General features: G+C 40.0%; 1 protein-coding gene across 2 annotated transcripts; it reads left to right on the plus strand.

Moving 5' to 3' along the window:
* Nucleotides 1-3,048: 3,048 nt before the first annotated feature.
* Nucleotides 3,049-27,014, plus strand: LOC311089882 (protein NLRC3-like; the record flags this gene model as incomplete). Of its 2 annotated transcripts, none has more annotated exons than XM_084124913.1 (8): nucleotides 3,049-3,188; nucleotides 11,718-11,843; nucleotides 16,392-16,505; nucleotides 22,592-22,693; nucleotides 22,874-22,990; nucleotides 24,194-24,272; nucleotides 24,896-25,091; nucleotides 25,183-27,014. In XM_084124913.1, the coding sequence occupies exons 2-8, from the start codon at nucleotides 11,785-11,787 to the stop codon at nucleotides 27,012-27,014; spliced, it is 2,499 nt and encodes an 832-aa protein (XP_083981039.1). In that variant the 5' UTR covers nucleotides 3,049-3,188; nucleotides 11,718-11,784. The 2 variants fall into 2 exon arrangements, with proteins under 2 accessions (XP_083981039.1, XP_083981040.1); XM_084124914.1 differs by having other exon boundaries at nucleotides 3,066-3,188; nucleotides 11,718-11,906.
* Nucleotides 27,015-27,240: the final 226 nt, after the last annotated feature.

Below are 27,240 nucleotides of genomic sequence, written 5' to 3' on the forward strand. Positions count from 1 at the left end.
GTTTGCACACAAAACAAGAGACAAATACATGACATGTCGCCGCAAAAGAAAAAAAAAATCGACATCGAAACGAAAAAAATAAAAGTCGTTTTTTCGCCGCAGCACATTCGCGTTCGGTGTGAAAGCACTCATTACACAAACAGCTGATCAAAAAATAAAACCATCGCGCGAATTATTCGTGCGTCCAAATCGCGTCCAGTGTGAAAGGGCCTTTATACCTCAGCAGTTTTACATCAAGCTGCGACTTTCTTGACTTTAAAATGTATCTTTTAAATTGACAAACATCATATGTGTAAATCAGGGCACAATTCAAACGAGATCAAAATATTTGTTGTCTCTCGCCATTGACTACCATACAATATTTTTCCGAAATAAGGTCCCATGGTGGTTGACCTGAAGGGGAGAGACTTAGGCTCTCTATAGAATAGGAGCGCAATTATTCTGACTAAAATATACATTAGCACTAAATTATAAATATATTTAGCTAAAACATTTGTTGTTGAATATTTGTTGTTGTTGGTGAACATAAATGTGCTAGAGAATTTCAAACCTGCATGTGTATTTTTTATGATATTAGCTTTTTTATAATTTATTTTTTTTTAGTAAATTTAACTACTTCTTTAAAAAGCATTATTTTGTTTTTAGATTGTAATGTTGCAATGTTAGAATGTAATGTGATTTGACCCCTTTTTTGGATAGACTGCAGATAGACAACAAGGTTACACTATGTTTGTTTTTATAACCTTCAATATGAACATTGTTTGTAGGACAATATTGATCAGGATATTAAACTTTAAATTTTAAAATACAGTTTTTTTTTTATTCAAATAGAAAAATAATAATTAAATACTCAGATTATACCATACATCGCCATTTAGCCCAAAAATTCAGATTTATTTGGCAATTGGCTATTTCCTAACCATACCGGCTGAAGTTTTAGCTAAACTTTAGGCTAATGATAGCACATTATTATCACTGTTAAATTGTTATTTAACAATAAGCCTACATTCAGTCCTGAATTAAAAATTCAGTTTGTTTTATTATAAAAATAATAAAAATAATTATTTTTCATCTCCATGAATATATCTAGTAGTAAAGCTAATGCAAGGGCTAGAAATCAATTAATCTTTTGCTGATACTTCCTTGTCATCATGGAGAGCGCAGTTCATGGTTGCATAGCAACGACAGACGCCACGGGACAGCAAGCGCGAAAGGAGACAGCGGCGTGCCCGCGCTTTCCACTTGTTTTTACACATCTAAGGTGCGTTCCATTCGACAGGGTCCATACGCAGTGTTCACTGCTCCCCTACTCCCTGAGCACGGTATATCAGTTGAAGTGGACTTCACTGACAATAACCGCTCATTTGAAACGCCCTGCAAACGTCATCAAAGAAAGTCAACGACGGGGTCACGCAGATTATGATATAACATAAATATATATAGGCAGGGCCGGTTCTAGACATTAGGAGGCCCTAGGCAAAATTCATGTTGGAGGCCCCCCACCCACAATAAAAAACACTTGAAACAAATATGATTACTAACCTTTTTATTTATACAAAATTTAATTTTAAATTTAGTATATTTTTACTTACACAGTATACATAAGTTTGGACACATTATTATTTTTAATGTTTTTGAAAGAAGTCTCATATGCTCATAAAGCCTGGATTTATTTGATCAAAAATACAGAAAAATAATATAGTGAAATATTATTAAAATTTAAAATTGACTATTTTCTAAGGTTTTCTATTTTACTATACTTTAAAATTGATTTCTGTGATGCAAAGCTGAATTTAGTATCACGTGATCCTTCAGAAAACTTTATAATATTCTGATTTATTATCAATTGTTAGAAATGGTGCTTAATATTTATTTTATAACCTTTTTTCAGGATTTTTTAATTATTAAAAAGTTGTTTTAAAAAAGTCTTCACTATCCCTTTATATATATTTAACACATCCTTGCTGAATATTCCTGTTATTTTCTGTATTTTTGATCAAATAAATGCAGGCTTGTGGAGCATAATAAGAAACTTCTTTCAAAAAACATTACAAATAGTAATGGGTCCAGACTTTTTACAGGCACTGTATGTACATATTAATCAAACTTTATCTAAAGTAATCTCTTTTTTGTTTAATTAAGATGTTATTGTTGTTGTTGTTATTTTGCTGTTTTATTTAATTCATTCACAGTTCCAGAATACCACTTCAGTAGATGAACATAAGTGCTTTTATCATTTTTTTCATAGCTGCAGTATGGGCAGGATTTTTACCTCCCATTTAATCAATATTGACTGCAGATATTGTCATATTATTAATATCAGTAATATGATATGATGTATTGCATTGTTACCTTAAATATGCTATACACAAATCAAGTGGAAGAGAAAGAAACGATCGCTACTGAGCAGAAAAAACTAATTCTAAACTGATATTATTGGCGTAAAGCTGTGATGTCAGGGCATAATCTAATCATCAGCAGAATTTAGAAGATAAACCCATAGATATGAGATCCTTTATTTGAAACATTTCAAAATGTTGTAGGCTAGTGTGTTGGCTTTTTAACTTTGAATACAAACGTCTTGTCTTTTACTTTTGTAGCTTTGTCTGGGCACGTTAATGACGCTCACGCTCTTTTAAACTCGCAATAAAGCGGTGAATGATTTTTCCAGAAATGACACTGATCTACAGTACAAGTTTATATTTAGAAAACATTGCAATCACTCCAAAATAGATGACGACAACTCACACACCTGGATTACGAGCTGTGCTTCTTTGGGTGCCTATTTAGGCTTTTGCTTTGCAGCACCTGATGGATGCGATCGTTACACAAACTTTCAGAAGCCGGCACCCGCTTTGAAACGGAAACATTAATTGGTTTAACTACGGTACTGATGAGTGACAATTCAACAATATCCAATGAACAATGAGGCTAGTATTTCTGCCCGTCTTGACTGGTATATATATAGTGGATGTTACGGTTATGGAGGCCCCTCCTCAAAGCCCGAGGCCCTAGGCAATCGCCTGCTCTGCCTATAGCAGTTAATCGTTAACAAAGTTTATAAACAGGCGAGAAATCTCTTCCACCAGACACTGGACTTTGCTTTGGACTCGTAGCCTACCATGTGACAAGCGAACACTGTGAAGGACAGAGAAGAAATCTAAGTCTAAATTCTCTTCAGACTTCAAGTAAGTTTTAGCTTTCTTATTATATTATTTAGTTATTTGGGGAAATATAGTATTGATTTTATACTGTTTATCACCATAATTTAAATTTCGAAGTTAAAGTAGGCCTGTTTTATTCCGGAAGTATTATAAGCCTGTTACTCCAAACAGACGTAGATGCTGCTAGAAATGAACGAATAAATATTTTGAAGATGATGAAAGTTAACACATGAAGTTTATTCGGAAAGGGTTATTGTAAACGAATAATACGTTTTAGAAGGGTTTTCCTTTTTCTTTTCGGGCGGTTGTTTTGTGATAATGCGACATCGAAAGTATTTTAAAATAGACCTTCAGAGATAAGACAGATAAACCTCAAAGTGAATGTGGGTTTATGTCAAATATATTTAATAGTAATAATAATCTGCTGAATGTAATATTTTGGTTCACACAGATATTAATTATGTTCGATGTATATACATTTTTTCTCAATGTGCACATTAATTTAGGAGCATTTTAAAAATAATAAAATAGATTGTGAACTTGGGGCAATAATCAAATAAAAAATGAAAAGAAAAAATATAATTTGGTAAAGAAATAAACAGTTTTGGAAATAAATGAGTGTATAAAAAAAATTGCTCATCTGCAATATGTCTCTAAGACGTTTCCTGTCAGATGTGAAAATAGACATTTAATAATAATTTTTAAGATTAAGCAGTTTACGATTTAGAATGTGTAAAAATTGTATTTATCTGATGTTTCCACATTAAGCGTTCTTTAACAGGCATCTTAGACATACCTGTGCAATCTGGGTTAGACGTGTTGTGAGAAGTTTTAAGCCAGCAATGATAGCAACGCTTCCCTCTGACTTATTAATAAAGATGCTTTGCTACTGAATGGCTACATTATTACTCTCTAATGCTTATAATATATATATATATATATATATATATATATATATAGTGCAATGCATAAGTGAATACACCCATGCTAAAGTTGACTAAAAAGAGGAATAAAAAAAATCATATTTTGGAAATTGAACATAATGCCTTAATTTAAAAAATTAGGAAAAATCCAACCTTTAAGGACACCAATTTTCTTTGTGAATGAATAATGTATCGTAAATAAATAAATGTTCTTCCTTAAAATACATGGTGCATAAGTGAGTACACCCCTATGTTAAATTCCCATAGAGGCAGGCAGATTTTTATTTTTAAGTATTTTTTTAAAAAAAAATTTAGGATACTATGCATCCTGATAAAGTTCCCTTGGCCTTTGGAATTAAAATAGCCCCACATCATCACATAGCCTTCACCATACCTAGAGATTGGCATGGTTTTATTTCAGTTAGCCTAAAAGCTAGTTTGATTTTGTCACGGGACACTGAACGAGAGACGAGGATTCAAGTGCAGAGAAGATTTAATAAACAAACATGGACAAAATACAAAAACTCAGAACTCAGATACCAACAGCACAGGAACATCAAATACAGGTAACACGGACAACGAACCAGCACAGGACTACAAACACCAGGAAGCTAAATAGGGGAACAAACAAAGGAGGGTAATGAGACTAACAGGTGGGATAAATTAACCAATAATCAAATAACAAGCTGGGAGGGGCTAGACAATAGACACGAGCACATGGCCCAACATAACAAACACCCATGTGCAGCACAGGACAGGACAGGCATGTGACATTACCCCCTCCCTACGGAGCGGCTACCAGACGCTCCAAGACCAGGGCGGGACGGGAGGGACAGACCAGGGCGGGACGGACAGACCAGGGCGGGACAGGGGAAACAAAATGTCTGGGACACCAGAGTGAGTGGTCCACAGGGTTCAGGAGACCAGGACGGGGCAGGCTGTGCAAACGGCCAGGGTGGAGACTTTCCTTCAGGCGGCCAGGGCGGAGCGGGAAATTCATCAGGCGGCCAGGGCGGAGACTTTCCCTCGGGCGGCCAGGGCGGAGACTTTCCCTCGGGCGGCCAGGGCGGAGACTCTCCCTCGGGCGGCCAGGGCGGAGACGGCAGTTCATCGGGCGGCCAGGGCGGAGGCGGCAGTTCATCGGGCGGCCAGGGCGGAGACTTTCCCTCGGGCGGCCAGGGCGGAGACTCTCCCTCGGGCGGCCAGGGCGGAGACTGTCCCTCGGGCGGCCAGGGAGGAGACTGTCCCTCGGGCGGCCACGGCGGTGAAGACCTCTCGGGCGGCCACGGCGGTGAAGACCTCTCGGGCGGCCACGGCGGTGAAGATCCCTCGGGCGGCCACGGCGGTGAAGACCCCTCGGGCGGCCACGGTGCAGGAACTGGAACAGACACCAACGGCTCAGGCACTGGAACTGGCACCACCGGAACTGGCACTGGAACTGGCACCACCGGCTCAGGCACTGGAACTGGCACCACTGGAACTGGCACTGGAACTGGTACCACCGGCTCAGGCACTGGAACTGGAACCACCGGCTCAGGCACTGGAACTGCCACTACTGGAACTGGCACTGGAACTGGCACCACCGGCTCAGGAACTGGAACTGGCACCACCGGCTCGGGCACTGGAACTGGCCCCTCCGGCTCGGGAACTGGAACCACTGGAACTGGCACTGGAACTGGTACCACCGGCTCAGGCACTGGAACTGGAACCACCGGCTCAGGCACTGGAACTGCCACTACTGGAACTGGCACTGGAACTGGCACCACCGGCTCGGGAACTGGAACTGGCACCACCGGCTCGGGCACTGGAACTGGCCCCTCCGGCTCGGGAACTGGAACTGGCACTGGAACTGGTACCACCGGCTCGGGCACTGGAACTGGAACCACCGGCTCGGGAACTGGAACTGGCACCACCGGCTCGGGCACTGGAACTGGCCCCTCCGGCTCAGGAACAGACACTGGCTCCGGCTCAGGAACAGACACAGACACAGGCTCAGGAACAGACACAGGCTCAGGAACAGACACAGGCTCAGGAACAGACACAGGCTCAGGAACAGACACAGGCTCAGGAACAGACACAGGCTCAGGAACAGACACAGGCTCAGGAACAGACACAGGCTCCGGCTCAGGAACAGACACTGGCTCCGGCTCAGGAACAGACACTGGCTCCGGCTCAGGAACAGACACTGGCTCCGGCTCAGGAACAGACACTGGCTCCGGCTCAGGAACAGACACTGGCTCCGGCTCAGGAACAGACACTGGCTCCGGCTCAGGAACAGACACTGGCTCCGGCTCAGGAACAGACACTGGCTCCGGCTCAGGAACAGACACTGGCTCCGGCTCAGGAACAGACACTGGCTCCGGCTCAGGAACAGACACTGGCTCCGGCTCAGGAACAGACACTGGCTCCGGCTCAGGAACAGACACTGGCTCCGGCTCAGGAACAGACACTGGCTCCGGCTCAGGAACAGACACTGGCTCCGGCTCAGGAACAGACACTGGCTCCGGCTCAGGAACAGACACTGGCTCCGGCTCAGGAACAGACACTGGCTCCGGCTCAGGAACAGACACTGGCTCCGGCTCAGGAACAGACACTGGCTCCGGCTCAGGAACAGACACTGGCTCCGGCTCAGGAACAGACACTGGCTCCGGCTCAGGAACAGACACTGGCTCCGGCTCAGGAACAGACACTGGCTCCGGCTCAGGAACAGACACTGGCTCCGGCTCAGGAACAGACACTGGCTCCGGCTCAGGAACAGACACTGGCTCCGGCTCAGGAACAGACACTGGCTCCGGCTCAGGAACAGACACTGGCTCCGGCTCAGGAACAGACACTGGCTCCGGCTCAGGAACAGACACTGGCTCCGGCTCAGGAACAGACACTGGCTCCGGCTCAGGAACAGACACTGGCTCCGGCTCAGGAACAGACACTGGCTCCGGCTCAGGAACAGACACTGGCTCCGGCTCAGGAACAGACACTGGCTCCGGCTCAGGAACAGACACTGGCTCCGGCTCAGGAACAGACACTGGCTCCGGCTCAGGAACAGACACTGGCTCCGGCTCAGGAACAGACACTGGCTCCGGCTCAGGAACAGACACTGGCTCCGGCTCAGGAACAGACACTGGCTCCGGCTCAGGAACAGACACTGGCTCCGGCTCAGGAACAGACACTGGCTCCGGCTCAGGAACAGACACTGGCTCCGGCTCAGGAACAGACACTGGCTCCGGCTCAGGAACAGACACTGGCTCCGGCTCAGGAACAGACACTGGCTCCGGCTCAGGAACAGACACTGGCTCCGGCTCAGGAACAGACACTGGCTCCGGCTCAGGAACAGACACTGGCTCCGGCTCAGGAACAGACACTGGCTCCGGCTCAGGAACAGACACTGGCTCCGGCTCAGGAACAGACACGGGCTCCGGCTCAGGAACAGACACGGGCTCCGGCTCAGGAACAGACACGGGCTCCGGCTCAGGAACAGACACGGGCTCCGGCTCAGGGACAGACACGGGCTCCGGCTCAGGGACAGACACTGGCTCCGGCTCAGGAACAGGAACAGACATCACCGGCTCAGGAACAGACCCTACCGGCTCAGGAACAGACACCACCGGCTCAAGTGTGTGTGTAGCCCACACACACCACATGGCTGTGGCCATAATGGCCAGTGTCGCGGTCACTGAGGGCTCAGGCTCAGGAACAGACACCACCGGCCCAGACACAGGCTCGACGGCGGCCATCTTGTCCGAAGACCCAGTCTTGGTAGTGACCTTCTTGTCCGAAGACACAGGCTTGACAGGCGTAACGTGAACAGGTTCAGCGGTGGCCATCTTGTCCGAAGACACAGGCTCAGCAGATGTGATGGGAACACCCTCGGCGGCGGCCATCCTGTCCGAAGACACCGGCTCGGCAGACTTGACATGAACAGTCTCTGACTGGGCAGACGTGACGTGAACAGTCTCTGGCTGGGCAGACGTGACGTGAACAGTCTCTGGCTGGGCAGACGTGACGTGAACGGTTTCTGGATGGGCAGATGTGACGTGACGTTGAAGTGGCGCCTTTCTCCTCCTCCTCCGTCTCCTGACCACCGGCTCCGAAACCACCGAACCACCTCCTCCGATCTGATCACCGTCAGACATGGTGCTCTCCTCCTCCAAAGTTCTCTGAGCACACCTGGAAAAATATTCAAACAGGGAAATGGAGTTTCCCTTGTTCTCCCCCGGAGGAAAAATCTCGCTCTGCTGAATCCACATATTTGGCTGGTTCGTTCTGTCACGGGACACTGAACGAGAGACGAGGATTCAAGTGCAGAGAAGATTTAATAAACAAACATGGACAAAATACAAAAACTCAGAACTCAGATACCAACAGCACAGGAACATCAAATACAGGTAACACGGACAACGAACCAGCACAGGACTACAAACACCAGGAAGCTAAATAGGGGAACAAACAAAGGAGGGTAATGAGACTAACAGGTGGGATAAATTAACCAATAATCAAATAACAAGCTGGGAGGGGCTAGACAATAGACACGAGCACATGGCCCAACATAACAAACACCCATGTGCAGCACAGGGGTCCGTTCTTCGTACGTCGCTAACTCACTTAGCTGGATTTGATTGTTGGCGATTTGGCATGATCTTGGATTGTTTCGTTCTTCAACGCTCATCCTGGACTTGCTGTCATAGCAACAGGTGCGCAATCTTAAACCTGCTCGGGAGCAGGCTTATTTCATGTTAACAGGATTAGATCCCGGCTTCATAAGCGGAGCTGATACGGGAAGTCCAGCGCAGCGCGATAGTGCACTTTCTGAGATATATATTTTTTCTCGTGACTCGTGAGATTGTCGTTTTTTGTCGCTTTTAGGTTTAAAAAACAGTTTTAGTTTTTTTTGTGGCATTTCCAAGCCACGTAAGACCCAATGTTGTAAAGCAATTTTTTTTTTTTTTAGGCTATCATAATTTTTTATGAAGATCATACAATCATGACCATGCCGATTACAGATATGTCACTCAGGCTTCACTAACGTGATTGGTACCATAGACTGCCATCAAGGCCTCAATGAAGGGAATTATGTGAACAGAAAGGGGGATTATGTGAACAGAAAGGGGGTTCACAATGTAATGTGCAGCCCAGTTACTATTGTGATTCTTAATATTCCAGATTAGTAATATTATATCAAATAAAAAAAAAGGCAGTTGACTAACATCTTCCATATCACAAATGTGAAAGCAAAATGGCCAGGATCTGTGCATGACTTAAGAATGTTCAGAGATTCACATTTATGCACATTATTTGAAAGTGGTAAGAAAAGTTCCACAATTAAATATCAAGCTCACTGTATTACATACACTTATGCTGATCCTAACAGAACTGCATTTTTTCATAGGTGATTATGACATGTTCCTGCCTGCAGACAGGTGTTTTATGACCCCATTCCCTGACCCAAACCAGTTACAATGCAGCTCTAGCCAGGACAAGGGCACACAATGAAATGAACTTTGGCTAAAGGGAAGATTTCAGTGTCTGAAAAGTCTGAGGGTTGCACACCTGACAGGGCCTGTGACATTGTTGCATGTGCCATATTACACAACATCGCCAAAAAAACAAACACTTTTCATTAAATGTTTAATAAAAGACAAATATGCTTAGTTCCTTGAGTTTTATTTCAATTGTTCTTTGTAAAGAAAAGCCAGTGGTCAAGTGCCTGCAACAAGAGATATTAGACACATGCCTCATGCAACAAATAAAAAGGAAAAGTTGGCTATACACTGCCCACCTGTAGGCCTATGTCTCCTCTGTCTGTGCAGACTCTTCTGTAGGACTTTGTAGATGTGGAATCCTGCAACTTATATTGCAGCCATAAAGCATACAAGTATAAATTAAGTAAAGTTATTTATGCACTTGCAGGTAGGCTAGTTCCTCCATATGACAGTTATCTGAGAGGGTTTATTCACTGTACAGTGCAATGGAAACAAATGGACATTACAAAGTCTTATACTTTCTTTCCTTTGGAAAGTTAGAAAATGTCCACTTACTGCACATATTTCAGCCACTACTTTCTTGTGAACAGATACAAGTGTTGGTGTATTATGTAAAAGTGCACAAAAGAGGAAAACACAATGTCATTACAATGAACTACACTCGGGAAAAATGTGATCAATAACTCATGGCAAAATATTTTTACATTAACATAAGTTTATCAGTTTTCACTTTCACAAGTCAAAGCAATTCATCATTACTCAAGATTTAACAGTTGAAATGACTATACGGCCTTAATTTAATGCAGCAAAAATTATTTTACAGTGTAGGCTACTAAGATCTTTTCTATTTTTTTCTCAGCCTTTTTCTTGGTTGCTTTTATAAACAGAACACCATTTATTTAACAGTGCCTTTTATAAAAGAGACTATAATATAACTAAAAATTACCATTATGTAGAATATTTTTGTACTTCACTTTTATTTGTTCCCATGTTCTAGTGTGGTGACTGACATTACAATGCACAAAGTAATATGCAATTATTAAAATACAAATATATAGGCTAATAAGTGATAAAAACATCTAACATGGCCACTTCTAACGGATTTAAATTGTCTGCTACTTTTTGCCAGCCCTCTCTCCTGGCTTTTGCAGACTTTGAGGTGTTCCCTGGCGTTTTGATTCAACATTAAAATTCCGAATAAACTTCGACTATTAGTTCTTGCTCTGCTGAGGAGAAAAACTGAGCGCGCTCTTTGGCCACGCTGAACAGCCAATAGCAGCGTTGCTGATCAATGTTTCTACTATCGATACATATCCCCTTTTAACCAGCGCATGAACGCGCAATTATCTCAGATAACTCAATCCAGCGATACTAATCATATCCAGCAAGTGTGTTCGAAGAACCGAGGTAGCCGGATCATGATTCGCACGATGATATCATCTTGGATGTGTCATTTGATCTCGGATGTAATAAGCAACGTACGAAGAACGGGCCCCAGGACAGGACAGGCATGTGACAGATTTGCATTGAGAGATGATCTTATGGAAAGTACCCCATGCCAATCTCTAGGTATGGTGAAGGCTATGTGATGATGTGGGACTATTTTAATTCCAAAGGCCAAGGGAACTTTATCAGGATGCATAGTATCCTAATTTTTTTTTTTTTTAAATACTTAAAAATAAAAATCTGCCTGCCTCTATGGGAATTTAACATAGGGGTGTACTAACTTATGCACCATGTATTTTAAGGAAGAACATTTATTTATTTACGATACATTATTCATTCACAAAGAAAATTGGTGTCCTTAAAGGTTGGATTTTTCCTAATTTTTTAAATTAAGGCATTACGTTCAATTTCCAAAATATGATTTTTTATTCCTCTTTTTAGTCAACTTTAGCATGGGTGTATTCACTTATGCATTGCACTGTATATATATATAATAGAGCTAGCTGTGCATGGAACAATTTGAATGCACTCTGCTTTATGTCATGTGGTTCTTTGCCTCCATGTTGTGCTTTAAACTTGTTTAATTTACAGCTGGTCATGGATTATCCCTTAATTAATGATCTGAAGTATTAAAACGCCATTTTGTTGCACTACAAGGCAGTATATTTGTTTGTAACATCTCATTAACATATTGTCATCTCCAGGTCATGTTGAGCTGACTGTTTTACAAACCAGTGCTGATCTGTTTGCACTGGTTGATTAGCTGCAGTAATGTCAGAGGAGCGAGGAAAGGACTCTCTCTCTAAGATAAGTCTTTCAAAGAAACAGAGGTAATACTGCAGCTGTTTTCACACTATTGTTGTGCGCAAAACTTTAGTTTAGAACTTCCTAATGTTTTACACAATTTACACTAATTCTAGAACAACCAGCTTGTTTGCATCCAATCGAATCTCTGTGGAGTGAAAAAAAAACTTTTGGCAAATCAAATGTTAAACACAGCAAAAGATTACTAGTGTGTTTAAAGTTAATGTCTGCGGTTAAGATAGAAATAATAATTCATATAGTTTTCGTTAAACTGTACCTAAAACTGTTAAACTGTATAATTACCATTTGGAACATCAAATGTCTTGTTCTGCTCTTTGTCATTAGTGAAAGATCAGACTCTGTGACTGTTCAAAAGGTGGTGATAACTCTCTTAATCTTAATTATTAGCAAGCAAGTAAAGATTTTTATCTGAAGCCGGGCTGAACGAATAAACACTGTTATTGCACTCCTGATATTAAATCAGACCCTCAGTCAACATAGTAAAAACAAGAAATAGTATAGATGTTCAGAATGGAAAAAACGTATCTTAACTCAATAAGTTTTGCTGTAACTTCCGCTGGTCGTGTCATCATCAAATTTCTTTGGTTTTGGATATGCATCATTAAATTGATCCTCATAATTACACATTTGAAGCATTTGGTATGAAACTGTACTTTTCACCATTATCTCCACTAAAGCTGAAATACATAGTATTACACATGGCAGGTACACTAACACCAAAACTATCACTATACTAAAATTGTTATAATTTAAACAAGAACTTTCACATTTTCATAATCCCGTTATAACTTCATAAAACTCCCGGTTTGATGTCGTGCAGTGGGGTATCAGCTGCCTTTCCGTGAGCTGCTTTTATCTAAACATAAATGTTAGATAGAAAAGAAGACAATTCTTTACAACATGTGATTTTCACACAACTCATTTGATGGCACTCGTAGTTTAACCCCTTCCATTCCCATAAATGGGGTCTTCCAAACAATATCAAAAGCAAACATCTTTTTTTTTTCCTTTTTTTTTCAAAACAACCCCCCCCCCCCCCCTTCTGATGCATGTTCCAACCCGTGCATCAATTTGAATTGAATTTGAATTTGAATTTATTTCAGGATAACCCCTTGAGATGTATCATCTCATTTTCAAGGGGGTCCTGCACCAATGTACAGACACAATAGTTAATCACACACTAAAAAAGACACAGATACAAACATATAAACAAAACAAAACCTCGCTCACCTGCCCTTACCCACAACTAACATAGCACACATATTAATGGATATTTAACAAGTAATCAGCCTACACTAATCGGTCAATTATCAATATGCCTTATAACAAAATGTAACATACAGGATAAGTCACATCTCACATAGAAAAGTAAAAGAGAATCAAGTTAAAGAAAAAATGACAAAGAAAGTCATAATTGTACACAAATTAATAAAAATTATTTTACATGAATCATTTATATGTAATAACATTGGTGTCCCTAATTACAAGAACATGTAGTAATTTAGCATATTGGTTGAAGAAATGTTCTGGGAAACAAAGTTTACCATCAACACTAAACCAAACTCCGTCTTTAAAGGGGAACTGAAATGAAATGGGAAGTAAAGGTAAAATAACAGATGTGTTATTATTGTTATTTGTGGTAGGACACTTAAAACTGCTGAAGTAGTTACAAGGGGGGAAAACAGAGATGTTAGTTTGTTGTTTTGTTACTAGGGCACAGCCATCTTGAGCTTCAATGGTCTGTGATGTCCCTGGCATGATAGGCTACCTTGACAGCTCCAGCAAAATGGCATCTCAAGAGCATAACAGATCGAGAGGGGGGTCTTATTGCATTGCAAAAATTCTAATTGTGATCTGTCCAACAAGCGAATATAACACCTCCGATGCCATCAAGGACTGAATAACCTGTTTGCAAAATGACTGTGGCATAAATGTGACCATGGCGGGTCCTGTAAACAAGTTCCACTCACCCCTTAGTTGTTATCGTGATGTTCACCTTCACCATAGATCACCTTGCTAAATTAATCCGACATCGAGGATGCTATCCAATATAAGCAATATCCATCGATGACACACACAAGATACTTGTTACTGTGATTTCAGATGCTTTCAAACTGTGTATAAGAGACGCGGTGTGCCTTGCCAGTTTAAATTTGATGAGCGCACACGTCTAAACGCAATGCACAGACAGCAGCTGTCACAGCGCGTGCACTAAACAAAATTCTCTTCATCGTCTTATTGCATTTAAAGTGTCAAAAACACAAGGTTCTTTGTGTATCAGTATTCTAGATCCCTGCATTGCTGTAGTTCTTAAAGGGGTGATAGAATGCAAAAGTTTACCTTGGCATAGTTGAATAACAGCAGCTCGGTGGGTAAAATGGCCATACACAGAATCTCAAAATCTTATGTCACCTCCTTAAAGGGATGGTTCTGAGTAAAATCAACCTAGGGTCCTTTACACCATGACCTCGAGCCAAACACCAGAAGCCTGCCTTCATTAATAATTCGTTACACAGAACTTTATCATATTAAATATTAACTGATTCACACCTTCACAAAATCCAAACATTCAGTGTAAGAGTAAAAAAATGTCATAACATTATTTATAATATATTTATTTGATTCACAGCTTATTTAGTGTTTTGACCTCGACAACCCAACTGCATTTACCACAAACAGTCAGAGGTGGGTAAAGTATCCAAAAACTGTACTCAAGTAAAAGTACAAGTACTTAAAGAAATATTTACTCAAAGTAAAAGTAATAATTTTAATAGTTACTTGAGTAAGAGTAAAAAGTATCCAATGAAAAAACTACTCAAGTAGCTAGTTACTTCGGATCACATATATACATATATATGTATAACATGATATTATTTTGATATTTTTAATTTAAATGACTATTATTATCATAATTAGATAGGCTATCTTTGCAACAAAAACAGAAGAGACAAGCATTATTTCTGCCATCTGTAGCCCGAAAATCATTGCCTGTCCTTTGGTTTGTATAATAGTAACTTACACAATTAAATTTGGATTATTAGACAATGTCGAAATAAAGTGACTCTGCAGAGTTTTGCATTCACATTACTGCACACACATTACCACGGGATGGCGGGTGTTCATTTCATAAACTGTGGACAATGGTTGCTTAGTTAATGTATAAATTGATGTATATGTCCAAAAAATATGTCATACTTTGTAGTAGTGCTATCATGGCGTAATAATCTGTTTGGTTGTAAAATGTATTACCTGAATGAAATTAAATCGAATGTATCGTCCTGTGGAGTCATTCATTCACAGACAGCTTATGAAGATGTTCTACTAATAAAGTATTTTTAGATCTTCTCTAGATCTTCATCGCTGGCAAAAATATGATGCATTTGCAGATTTGCTTTCACTGACTAAACTGTAGGTCCACGGCCATTTCATCCAACGTGCTTGATGTCCTTAAATCTTCCTGTTACGACTCCGAGTCGAGTGTGAATTGAAAGCGCTTCAGACGATTCAGTGCAGGAAACTGATCAGATCATTCAAACTGATTCGTGAACCATTTTAGACAGATCTGCCAACTTGTTTGATGAAATCTGAAGGTCTGAGTGTCGCTTCCGGAAAAAGGGGCTTCGAAACTCGCGCCCCCGGGTTTTTCCCTTTTCCTGGTAATGGAGCCAGCAAGAAAGAGGAAATCCTCCCCTGTCTGGGCTCAACAGAAGCATCAGTATCCTCATGTATACCAGCTGGCACTGACATTTTTATGTTCCTCTGCATCCTCTGTTCCTTGTGAAAGGATCTTTTCCAAGGCAGGAGAGATTTTGTCCGAGATGAGGAATCATCTAAAACCCCAACACACTTGAAATAATTCTGTTTCTCAATAAAAATCTATTGTAATCCTTCCTTCACCCACCCCAAACTGCAGTGTTGCTCCTCTATATCCCCAGTCCAATAAGCACAACACTGCACTAAAACTAGTAACAGTTCACTGCACAATAACCCCCAGAAACAATTTTTACCACCCCAGACTATTCTGTTGCAGTTTACTTTACACTGGTTCAGAATTAATTTGTCTGCTGTTTCTTTGCACAGTAGCTAGGTGTCACTAGTGAGCAATGCTGAATGAAGCTTCAAGTAATGAACTTTTGGCTGAAGCAATGAGCTGCGAGGTCTCAGTGGTTCAGGAAGCCTCATTTTGCCATCACTAGTTTTAACCATTCATTAAATGGAATTGGTTCAAAGGAGTCATTAGTTCGCGAATAGGACGTGTCATTAGCGGACTTGTACCCGTCGTGTGATTATCCTGGCAGATTATGACATCACACAAGATTTGTGTCAACACAGAAAACATTTCTTCACTGGATTGTTTTTTAGTTTTTTTTTTGTTTATTGAAAGTGTTTGGGTCATGGTGCATTGGACCCTAGGTTGATTTTACTCCAAACCATCCCTTTAGCTTAAAAAAGCAGTAGCAACGTAAGCTAACAGAACTGTATAGCAGATGTAGATATCAGTTACAGTGGGACCTCCTGCAATAAATCGATTCTGTTTGCTCTTTGTGTATTAGGGAAAGATCCGGCTCACCTGAGTCCAGCTCAGTGTCTATGAGGAGTGACCGTTCAAAAGATGGTCGACCGCCAAGCTTCAGTGAGAAAACAACTACCACACAATCTACCAAAAGGTATTTCTTGTTTCTTTTTGGTCACATATTTACTGTGTTAGAAAGTATTTCAGTGAGTATCATGAAACTTTATTTACATTAAAACCTTTTTCTGAAATGATCAGTGTTGGATAGAGGTAATCTGCTGGTTTGATAATTGTTTGACCAAATTATAAAGACATCTGTGAATCTTTTAGTTTACATGTGATTTGTTGTTTTGTGTGATTTAGTTACAAAGGACAAAAGACCACAGTAAATATTGGTGCACGGTGGGAAAGTGTAAAGGTTCAAAAGGGAATGAAAAGTGATATTTTGGAAGATATTTCGTTCTTGCAGTTAATGTTGTCGCAAAGGCAAATTTAGGCAAAGGACACAGCGGACTGATGAAACTATTCACACGATTTCTAAAGAGGGATTACATCCAGACCCTGATAATGTAGTTGCTGTCGTGCACGCACCTGCTCCTCATGACACAGCCTCACTGCGCTCATTCCTGGCCCTTACGTCTTGGTATAGTAAATTTCTACCTGACTACGCAACAGTGGTTGAACCCCTGCGTGAAGTTTTGAGAACCTCCACTGACATGAACTTTCTCTGGACTGATAAGGCTGATCAAAGTTTTACCACCCTGAAGACACTCTTATCAAAGAGCCCCATTCTAGCTCTATTCGATCCCCGACTGCCAACTTGCGTGAGTACTGATGCTTCTGATTACGGTGTGGGAGGAGTCCTTTCTCAGCTACACGCTGATGGTACTGAGCGCATAGTGGCATTTGCCTCCCGAACTCTTTCGTCAGCTCAAAGAAAGTACTCGACTGTGGAGAGGGAAGCACTGGCTTGTGTGTGGAGTATTGAAAAATGGAGACAAGTGAACCAACAGATGAACCAGAAATGGTCGCCACTGTTTCTCACTTACTTGCTTTGTTAGTCTCTGAGTTCTCTTCTGCATCGGAGAACTGCCTACAGTTAGCCTAACTTTGTGCACAGATCAAGAATGGCTTGCCTAAAAACAAGAAGTCAGTGAATCAAGAACTAGATCCTTACTTTCACAACAGACATGAGTTTTCTGTGGAAGGTCCGCTAATTATGCGAGGGGATCACTGCCTATTAGTTCCATTGTCTCTGCGTACAAGACTAGTGAATTTAGCTCACGAAGGACACCAAGGCAATGAACGGACAAAACAAATGCTTCGCGAGCTCTACTGGTGGCCGAAAATGGGCAGAAGTGTAGAAACTCTGATTGCCTCATGTTTGACATGTCAGCTGAACGACAAAACAGCCTGCACCTGCACCGGCTCCTCTCATACCTGTGGAACTACCAAACGGTCCATGGCAAAAGGTTGTAGCAACATTGGCTATGAATCATGGCTCATTGAATCAGAACACAAACGCACATTCCTTCTTGCTGTCCCACTCTGAACCCCCGAAGGTAAATCAGTTGTGTTGGCTCCAGCTAGTCGGCAACAAATGGTCTTTCGCGACACTTTATTGCACCTTGGAGGATAAGTTCTGCATTCCAAACCCCCTTCCCCTCTCTGGACCACAGAGAGATAACAAAACTTTCTATGTGACACACACACACACACACACACACACACATACACACACACACACACACACACACACACACACACACAAACATCCTCTGTGTGTTATTCAGGATAGAAATATAGTTTTAATGTATGTAACTCAGATTTTGGTTTGACCTTCCTGTATGCATGTTTTATTAATTTGTTTGATCATATAATTATGATTTTCTAATGTTGAGCTCTGAAATGTATTTGTGAAGAATGTTTCTCCAGGGGAATTGCCTTCCCCCCACCCACTTTGTTTTATTGCCTAACGGAATGTCAAGCAACGGAGCTTTTAGGAGTGGAGCAGAATTAAAGTGTTAATCTTTCCTCCTACTTAAATCCTACATTTTCTATATGTATAACCACTAAAGAAATGTAAACATGGATGTAATTTCCCATCTCATAATTTTTCTTTTACGTGGTGTAGTTTGTGTATCCTGGTAAACTTTGGTAATAAGGTTAGACAAATCAGGTGTGTACCGTGTTTAGTTCCTTAAGTTTCATTTCCCTTTGTAGCCTAGTTTACAACACATTTTGGGTAAACCTTATTTCTAGCCATGTAACTTTAAAATGTTTGTAATTACGCATATCTTATGTAACTTGGTGTTCCTACAATCTTCCTATGACAAGTTTCATATCTCTGAAATTCTCTCAATCTAACGGAGTCGAATTCCGATAGCAGAATGAAGCAATACGCATTATTTTACACTTTTTCATATTTTGGGAGCCGAACAGCTCAAAGCCCATCTCCTCATGACTCATTCGAGTGGGCGTTGCCCCAGAGACAAAGAACCTTTTCCCGCTACTGATCTTTGGACGTTCATTGGTTGTTCGCGCGAACAGAGGCGTCAACCCATATTTTCCATAAAGACCGACTCAGGAAATCTCCGATGAGCACTTCTTACGAACCGTCTTCATCAGGAAGATCATCCACATGGCTCCCTTTTAAGGGAGCATTCACCATTCTCTCGTTTATCTTTTCTTTACGTCTTTTCTTTATTTTCGTCTTCGGACTCAACGAAGCAAACGCAGCAGACAACTTCAACTCAAAGAGAAAGACTCTTTTGAAAATCCCGCTACCGCGCTCACCAGAAGACACGAGAGCGCGAGCCCTGCTTTCTTAAAGAAACACACGCACGCTGGTCTTAGGACACACGCATAAACTCGGCGTTCTTCAGCAACAAAGAGAACCATTTTGCAAGATAAGTTTATTGAACTTTTAATGTGATTTGATTCCTTGCTGTCTCTCAAAAGGTTACATTGCCTGTGATTTTGCCATGCAGAGATCATCTCGGTGATCTCTCTCATCCTGAACTTTAGTTTCACTTTCTCCCTTTCATCCTCTCCCTCTCTCATCTGTTATCCGTTTTGTCTTGTAATGTTTTCATCCGTATGTTTCTGTTGTAAATATGTATTTACTCTGTGTATACTCGTAGTTTCGATGTAGTATTAGTCTAATTATTAAATTCCATATGTCCTTGACTGACTCTGTTTTAATTGCCCATGTTACTTAGTCCCTGAAATGTTCGATCTTAGCTATATGCTTTATCTTGTACGATTTAAGTAAGCTAATTTTACAAACATAGAAAGTTGTCTTTTCAAGGCCTGGAAAAGATACTCTTTCTCGTGTTTGTAAGAAGGATAATTTTCCTTGAGAATTAAGTTAATCTTACGTTCAATGTTTGCTGGACAAACAGATTGTTTGATAACTAAATTAATTCCATTAAAGTTATCCCATTACTTCGAGCTGAAATAAGACTATTTGATGTATTAATGACGAACCATAACCCGTTATGGTAATCATTCATATATCAATCTAGTTCAGCTGCGATAAATTAATTTAACTGTAACATACAAAATATTAATCATATTCATGATTAATTATTAAAATTCCCTATAGATCATTTGAGCTAATATTAATATTAATGTACAACCCATTGTTGCTACAAGGTAGCCATCGATTTGTGGGACCATTTGAGTCTGCTACATGGGATTGCCGCTACTCCATAACACTGGTAGACTACTACAGTAAATGGCCAGAAGTAGCTTTTGTATCGCAAGTGACAACAGATGTCACAATACAATAATCTTCCTAGACACCATCTTCAGTAGAGAAAGTAATCCACACTGCTTAAGTGTCTGATAATGGTCCACAACTAACATTGTCTGCTTTTGCTGACTTTCTGAAGGAGGGTAACATTCAACATATGTACTCCATACATGTATATTATCCACAGGTCAATGGGGCAGTAGAATCGATTTAAAAGAGTGTTGAAACAATGAATTCAATTTGCAATTCAGGAAAAGAAGCCCTGGAAAAGAAACACCTTTTGAACTCCTGCGTGGCCGCAGTATGCTTACAAAATTGGACATCCTGTCTGTCAGCATGGAAGTGAAGACATATTCTGAGATCGAACACACTGTGACACATAAACAGCAGAAATGTAAAGACTATACTGACAAAAAGAGAGGAGCTAAGGTGCCCAAATTCAAGGAAAACGACTGGGTGCGTATTAAGAAGCCAGGGCATGTTCACAAAGGCTCAACAAGGTACACTGCTCCATGTTTGGTGAGAAGGAGAGTTGGTCCAAATTCCTTCCTGTATGAAGATGGGAAGAAATGGAATACGTCTCGTTTCACTGGAGCTCCAAATGAGGTGCTGATAAGTTTGTGAAAAACACCAGAAGGGAAACCAAGCTTACAGCCTCATGCTCATGTAAAGGAACAGCAAACAAGTCCTAGAAGAAGTGTGAGATTTCTTAAACAACCAGCTTGGTTGAAGGACTTTGTGTTAGAGAAATAAATAGATGCAATGGTACTGAAATAGTCCATGATTCAAATCCAGTCAATTGTTGCTTTGGTTGTTTACTTGGATTAGTTTTAACATTATTAAGGCACTCCTTAAAGCTGCAGTCTGTAGCTTTTTGGGTAAAAAATTATCCAAAATTTTTTTTGGAGCAAGTACATAACCAGCCAGTGTTCAAAACTCTCTGCTTGCCTTAGCTCGATTTAAAACGGTAAGCTTGTAATAATGATTTTAGTGGTACTGGTGGATTTCCGCAGGAAATTCGAGCATGTCTTTGCGTCATTACGTCACATCTGTCCACATAAAGAAGAGTCTCGGCTAGTCGGCTATGAGTGTGAGGATGTTGGAGGTGGAGATTTATAGCCTTTTCTCACAGCACTTGATATGATTAAACATCAATTTGATGGCGGATCCAGAAAGGTTCAAACGACAATCACCAGTGACAACTGGAGAATCACCCGTTGTAAAATGCAAAAGTTTTTGGACTTCGGATCAGCTACAGAAAAAAAGAGACTACAACCGGCCCATGCGAAAACAAGGATAAGCATCGGAAGGGCATTAAATGTAGACGTGCAATGCTGATGTTGTTAACATTAACAATTTGAGAACAATAATTTGCATGGTTTGACGTGATATGATAAGCGATTGTTAGATTTTTTCGACGCGATTTACTGCAATGCTTTTTTCCCCTTAGTTGGTCAGAACAAAAGTGGATGTTACTTCTGTTCAGATTACATTTTCTGGTGAAAATTCTTATGTTGGTCATACTTCCAAAAAGTAGAATCTTTGATTGCGAATGCCAGTATCCACACCGGCGCGGCGACTGACACATTCTCCTCAAAACATGAATTCATCCGCGCTGTGCAGTGCCGAGGCACAACCCACGTAAAGCTGATAATTCCGCAAATAACTGCAGTTGCAGATTTCGAACAGAGATGGCGACAAAGAGGAAAAACTGCGGACTGCAGCTTTAAAGAAAGTGCTAGGAGTTAATACACCATTTGTTTTGCTAATATAACTTTTTTTATATAAAGTGGTCAATTGTTTCTTAAAGTAATTCTTTAATTCTATATTACTCACAGTGTTTGGAATAGAGTATGGTATCATGTTGTAAAGTTCCAAGACAGTACCCTAACCAAAATGCTTCAAAGAAAATTGAAAATGTTGTGTCTGCAGAGTTATTGTGTAGACACTAGATGACAGTGGAAGGAAAGAAAAGAAAAGAGTAGCAAAGAAAAGAAAGAAATACACACTTGTGTCTGTGCTTGCTTCTTTATTTTATTACAAGATGTATAAACCTCACAATATATACATATTTTATATGGTTCCATTAAACAGTACATAATTTACAAATCTGTACAGAAGTCTTCTGTTCCGTTTCAGATGTATACATTATTATTTATTTCTTCACTCGGTCTTATTTAAATATTCTTCTGTTCGCATGTCATATATGTGTTTATTTATATGTATACCAAGAGCTCCTGTAAAACCACAACAAATTCCTTGTGTGTTTGCACACACTTGGCAAATAAAAGCTCATTCTGATTCTGATTCATACACTGAAAATGACTCTGAAGTTTATTATCAATGTTGTGGATTTATTTTTGTTTATAAAAACTTAACTTAAAAAAGCAGTAGCTGTGTAAGCTAACAGAACTGTATAGCAGATGCAGATATCAGTTACAGTGGGACCTCCTGCAATAAATCGATTCTTCTTTGTGTATTAGGGAAAGATCCGGCTCACCTGAGTCCAGCTCAGTGTCTATGAGGAGTGACCGTTCAAAAGATGGTCGACCGCCAAGCTTCAGTGAGAAAACATCTACCCAAAGGTATTTCTTGTGTTTCTTGTTGGTCACATATTTACTGTGTTAGAAAGTATTTCAGTGAGTATCATGAAACTTTATTTACATTAAAACCTTTTTCTGAAATGATCAGTGTTGGATAGAGGTATCTGTGACATTTGTGGATCTTTTAGTTTCCATGTGATTTGTTGTTTTTTTGTGATTTAGTAACAAAGGACAAAAGACCACAGTAAATATCGGTGCAGAAATTACACGGTGGGAAAGTCTAAAGGTTCAAAAGGGAATGAACAGTGATGTGGAACTGGCAACTTTTCTTCTCAACAGGTGGGGACACAAACACAGCTTTTAAATAACACAGTTCACATTTTAGTTTAATTTACAACACAAACAATTCACCATGCTAGAATTCATAATTATTGTTATTTTTTTGAAAGTGAACTGGCTTTTAAAATGTTGTACATTGTGCCTTTTGAATAAAATTCAGCAACTTGCATGTGTGTTAAAATACATGAAGGGATAGTTCACCCAGAAATGAAAGTTGTGTCATCATTTACTCACCCTCAAGTTGCTGAACAAAAAAAAGTTTCTATCCTGAGCAAAAAAGATGATATTTTGAATAATGATGAAAACAGTTGTTGAGCCCCACTGACTTCCATAGTAGGGAAAAATATTATGGGAATCAATTAGGACCATGCACTTTTTTAGTTATGAACACTCTTCAAAATATCTTATGTTGAGGACAACAAAGAAATTTATACATGTTTAGAACAACTTAAGGGTGAGTAAATGACAGGATTTTAATTTTTGGGTGAATTATCCCTTTAAAAAGACAATATTTATTTGCTTTGTCACGGGAGTTGTGTGATAATACTCTCTTTGGCTATTGGACTGTGACATTGATGTCTTCAGTCAGTTTTTACAGAGATTAATCACTAAGGATGCTTGCATATACCTTCAGGAAATAAAAAAATACCCCATAAGAAATAAAAACAGAAAACACTGGTCATACTGATCTTGAGAATGATCTTATATTGTATACATTTGAAGCTCCTTATCAACATACTGTAGATTTGTTGTAATGAATCCAGGCAAGTTTGAAGATAGAACCCATGTGCAGCTTTGATTATAATAACATAAGAAAACAAAACAAAAACATGACATTAATCAAGATCATGGCATGACGCTTACCGACAGCAGTTACAGTGGAACAAAACTAGACCAAGACACACGGCAAACATGAGGGCTTAAATACACACAAGACTAATGACTAGACAAGGGACACCTGTTAACAATGAAACGATGAACCAATGACAACATGAAACAACAGACAAGGGAACACATGGCTGGATCACATGACTTGAACAGGGGATCACATGACAGACATGAAACAAGAACATGAAACATAACCAAATGTTGACATTTGTTTGCAAAAAAATGCTGTTTCCAGTTCTAGTTTTGTCTAATATTGCACATGCTGTGTTTTATTAGATATACTATAAAAAATGACCACATTTATTTTGCTAACAGGATTCAGTATGAGAAAAAAACAGACTTTCAGAGTAGCCGCTTCAAGAAGTTCAGAGAAAATCTCATCTGGGTCTTTCAGGTATGGAAAAATATTGTTTTGTATTTATTGTTCACAATTATATTATAATAAACAAATGGGTTTTTCAACAAATGTAAAATAGTGTATTTTTATTTAAAAAAAGACAACTAATTAATGTATTTAGCATTTCCCCTAGCATTTCAGTTATGTACACATCCACATGTCAACAATGCTATACTCATATATTTTCATGTTGGTAGACAAGCAGCTTCATTAAACTTGCAATTATATGTAAACAATATTTAGCAACTCTACAATTCTGTATGATTTGTAATTTATGTATGATTTGGGGCACAGTCGTATTGACGTTCTGTAATGTTAATATTTGCCAACCTTAATTCTGGTATGTGTGTTACATTTACTGCCTTTGTCTAAGAAGTTAACAGCATAATCCAGCAGCAGCAATGCACCTGTAAAAACTGCATATAGGCAAACACTTGTTTCTCATTTAACTAGGTACTTTCAATAATTGTACCTAAAATTATTGCATAAATAGTTTGCTCAAGCTAACTGGTGTTCTGCAGTTTTTTTTATTTGTAATTTGTTTAACCATATGTTTCATATATGGATGTGAATTTGGTTACATTTTGTTGTTGTACCCATCTTTGTTTTTATGCTTTTAGGACCTTGAGGACAAAATAATTGTATTCCTAAAGAATGAGCTGGAAAAGTTTAAGAAAATACTAAAAAAGGAGAACACCCAATACTTTGTGCAGGACTATAAAGATGACATGCGTAGCATCAAAGAAGCAGCTCTTGATATCACACTGCACTTCCTAAAAAGTATGAAGCAAGATGAACTTGCAGATACTCTTAAAGGTAAGAGGCTCATGACCATCTGTCATGTTGTCACTTAAAGTCAGGAGAGAAAAGTGGAATCAAGTATTTTTATTTCTGTTTGTGTGTTTAGATGAGCTTGTCTTGATTCATCAACAACAACAACTTAAATCGAACCTGAAGAAGAAGTATCGATGTGTGTTTGAAGGAATTGCAAAGCAAGGTGACTCCACAGATCTGAATGACATCTACACAGATCTCTATATCACTCAGGGTGGCAGTGAACAGGTCAATACAGAACATGAGGTGAGACAGATTGAGATTTCCAGGCGTGCTGAATCACAAGAGATACAGATTGAATGCACAAATTTGTTTGAATCACCTGTACAAGGCAAGCCGATCAGAACTGTACTGACAAAAGGAGTTGCTGGCATCGGTAAATCCATCTCGGTGCAAAAGTTTATTCTGGATTGGGCTGAAGGAAAAGAAAATAAAGATATCAGCTTCATATTTCCTCTTCCATTCAGAGAGATGAATTTAAAGGAGAAAGAAAAACAAAGCTTGATGAACCTTGTTAGTCAGTTTTTCCCAGAGATAAAAGGACTGAACCTTACAAGAGATGATAAATTCAAAGTCCTGTTCATTCTTGATGGATTGGATGAATGTCGCCTTCCTTTAAACTTTAAGGACAATGAGACGTGTTGTGATGTATCGTCACCAGCCTCTCTGGATGTTCTCCTAACGAACCTCATCAAGGGAAATCTTCTTCCTTCTGCTCTCATCTGGATCACCACCAGACCCGCGGCTGCCACTAAGATTCCTCCTGACTGTATCGACCGCGTGACAGAGGTCAGAGGGTTCAATGATGCACAAAAGGAAAAGTACTTCAGAAAAAGATTCACTGATGAGGAAATGGCCAACAAAATCATTGATCACGTTAAACAATCAAAGAGTCTCTTCATCATGTGCCACATCCCAGTCTTCTGCTGGATTGCAGCCACTGTTCTCCAGAACATTCTGGAGGAGAAAATAAATAATACAAAAAATCAGACTGAGGACGCCTCTATAACACTGCAGGAATCAAATACTGAAGACCTTCCCAAGACTCTGACACAAATGTACACACACTTTCTCCGCTTTCAGATCCAGCAGAGCAGACAAAAGTATGATGGAGAATACAGACCAGATGTTTCCTGGGATAAAGATGCCATCCTTTCACTGGGGAAACTGGCATTTCATCAGCTGGAAAAAAACAACCTGATCTTCTATGAGACAGACCTGAAGGACTGCGGTATTGATGCCTCTAAAGCATCAGTGTTTTCAGGCATGTGTACACAGATCTTTAAGGAGGAAACGGGAATCATTGTTGGTACCATGTACTGCTTTGTTCACTTGAGCATTCAAGAGTTTATTGCAGCCCTTTATGCACATCTTTTTCTAGACATCAGCAAGAAAAGTGTGTTTGTTCAAGAGTCTACAGAGCAGGAAAACAAAAATGAAGCCATGATTGATTTGCTGAAAACTGCAGTGGACAAGGCGCTCGCAAGTGACAATGGACATCTGGATCTTTTCCTTCGATTCCTTCTTGGTCTATCACTTCAGTCTAATTATCCACTCTTACGAGGTCTGTTGACACAGCAAGACAGCAATGACCAGATCAACAAGGACATAGTTCAGTACATCAAGAAAAAGTTAGGAGAAAATTTATCTCCAGAAAGGTCCATCAATCTGTTCTACTGTCTGAATGAACTGAATGACCAAACTCTGGTTAAAGACATTCAAACACAACTTAGAGAAGGAAGTCTCTCATCTGACCTTTCACCTGCCCAGTGGTCTGCTCTGGTCTTTGTGTTGATGACATCAGAGGAGGAGCTGGGGGACTTTGAGCTTGAGAAATTTAAGAAATCAGACGAGTGTCTAATTAGACTATCAGCGGTCATCAAAGCCTCCAAAAGAGCCCTGTAAGTCTTTTACTTTTTGTTTTTATCTGAATTAATTCTTAATTGTATACCATCTATGAATGTATACCATCTATATATTTAATTTATATGTGTAGTTTTTTTTTATTTATATTTTTCCTCTAATGAATACAGTGGAAATAGTCTAATTTGACTATTTTATTATAATTTTAGTATATAAGTATTATGTAGAAAACTCTGTAATCTGTAATTCTTTTGTAGACTAAATGACT

The sequence above is a fragment of the Abramis brama genome (genome assembly GCF_963993115.1).
Source record: "Abramis brama genome assembly, chromosome: 9".
NCBI lineage: Eukaryota > Metazoa > Chordata > Actinopteri > Cypriniformes > Leuciscidae > Abramis > Abramis brama.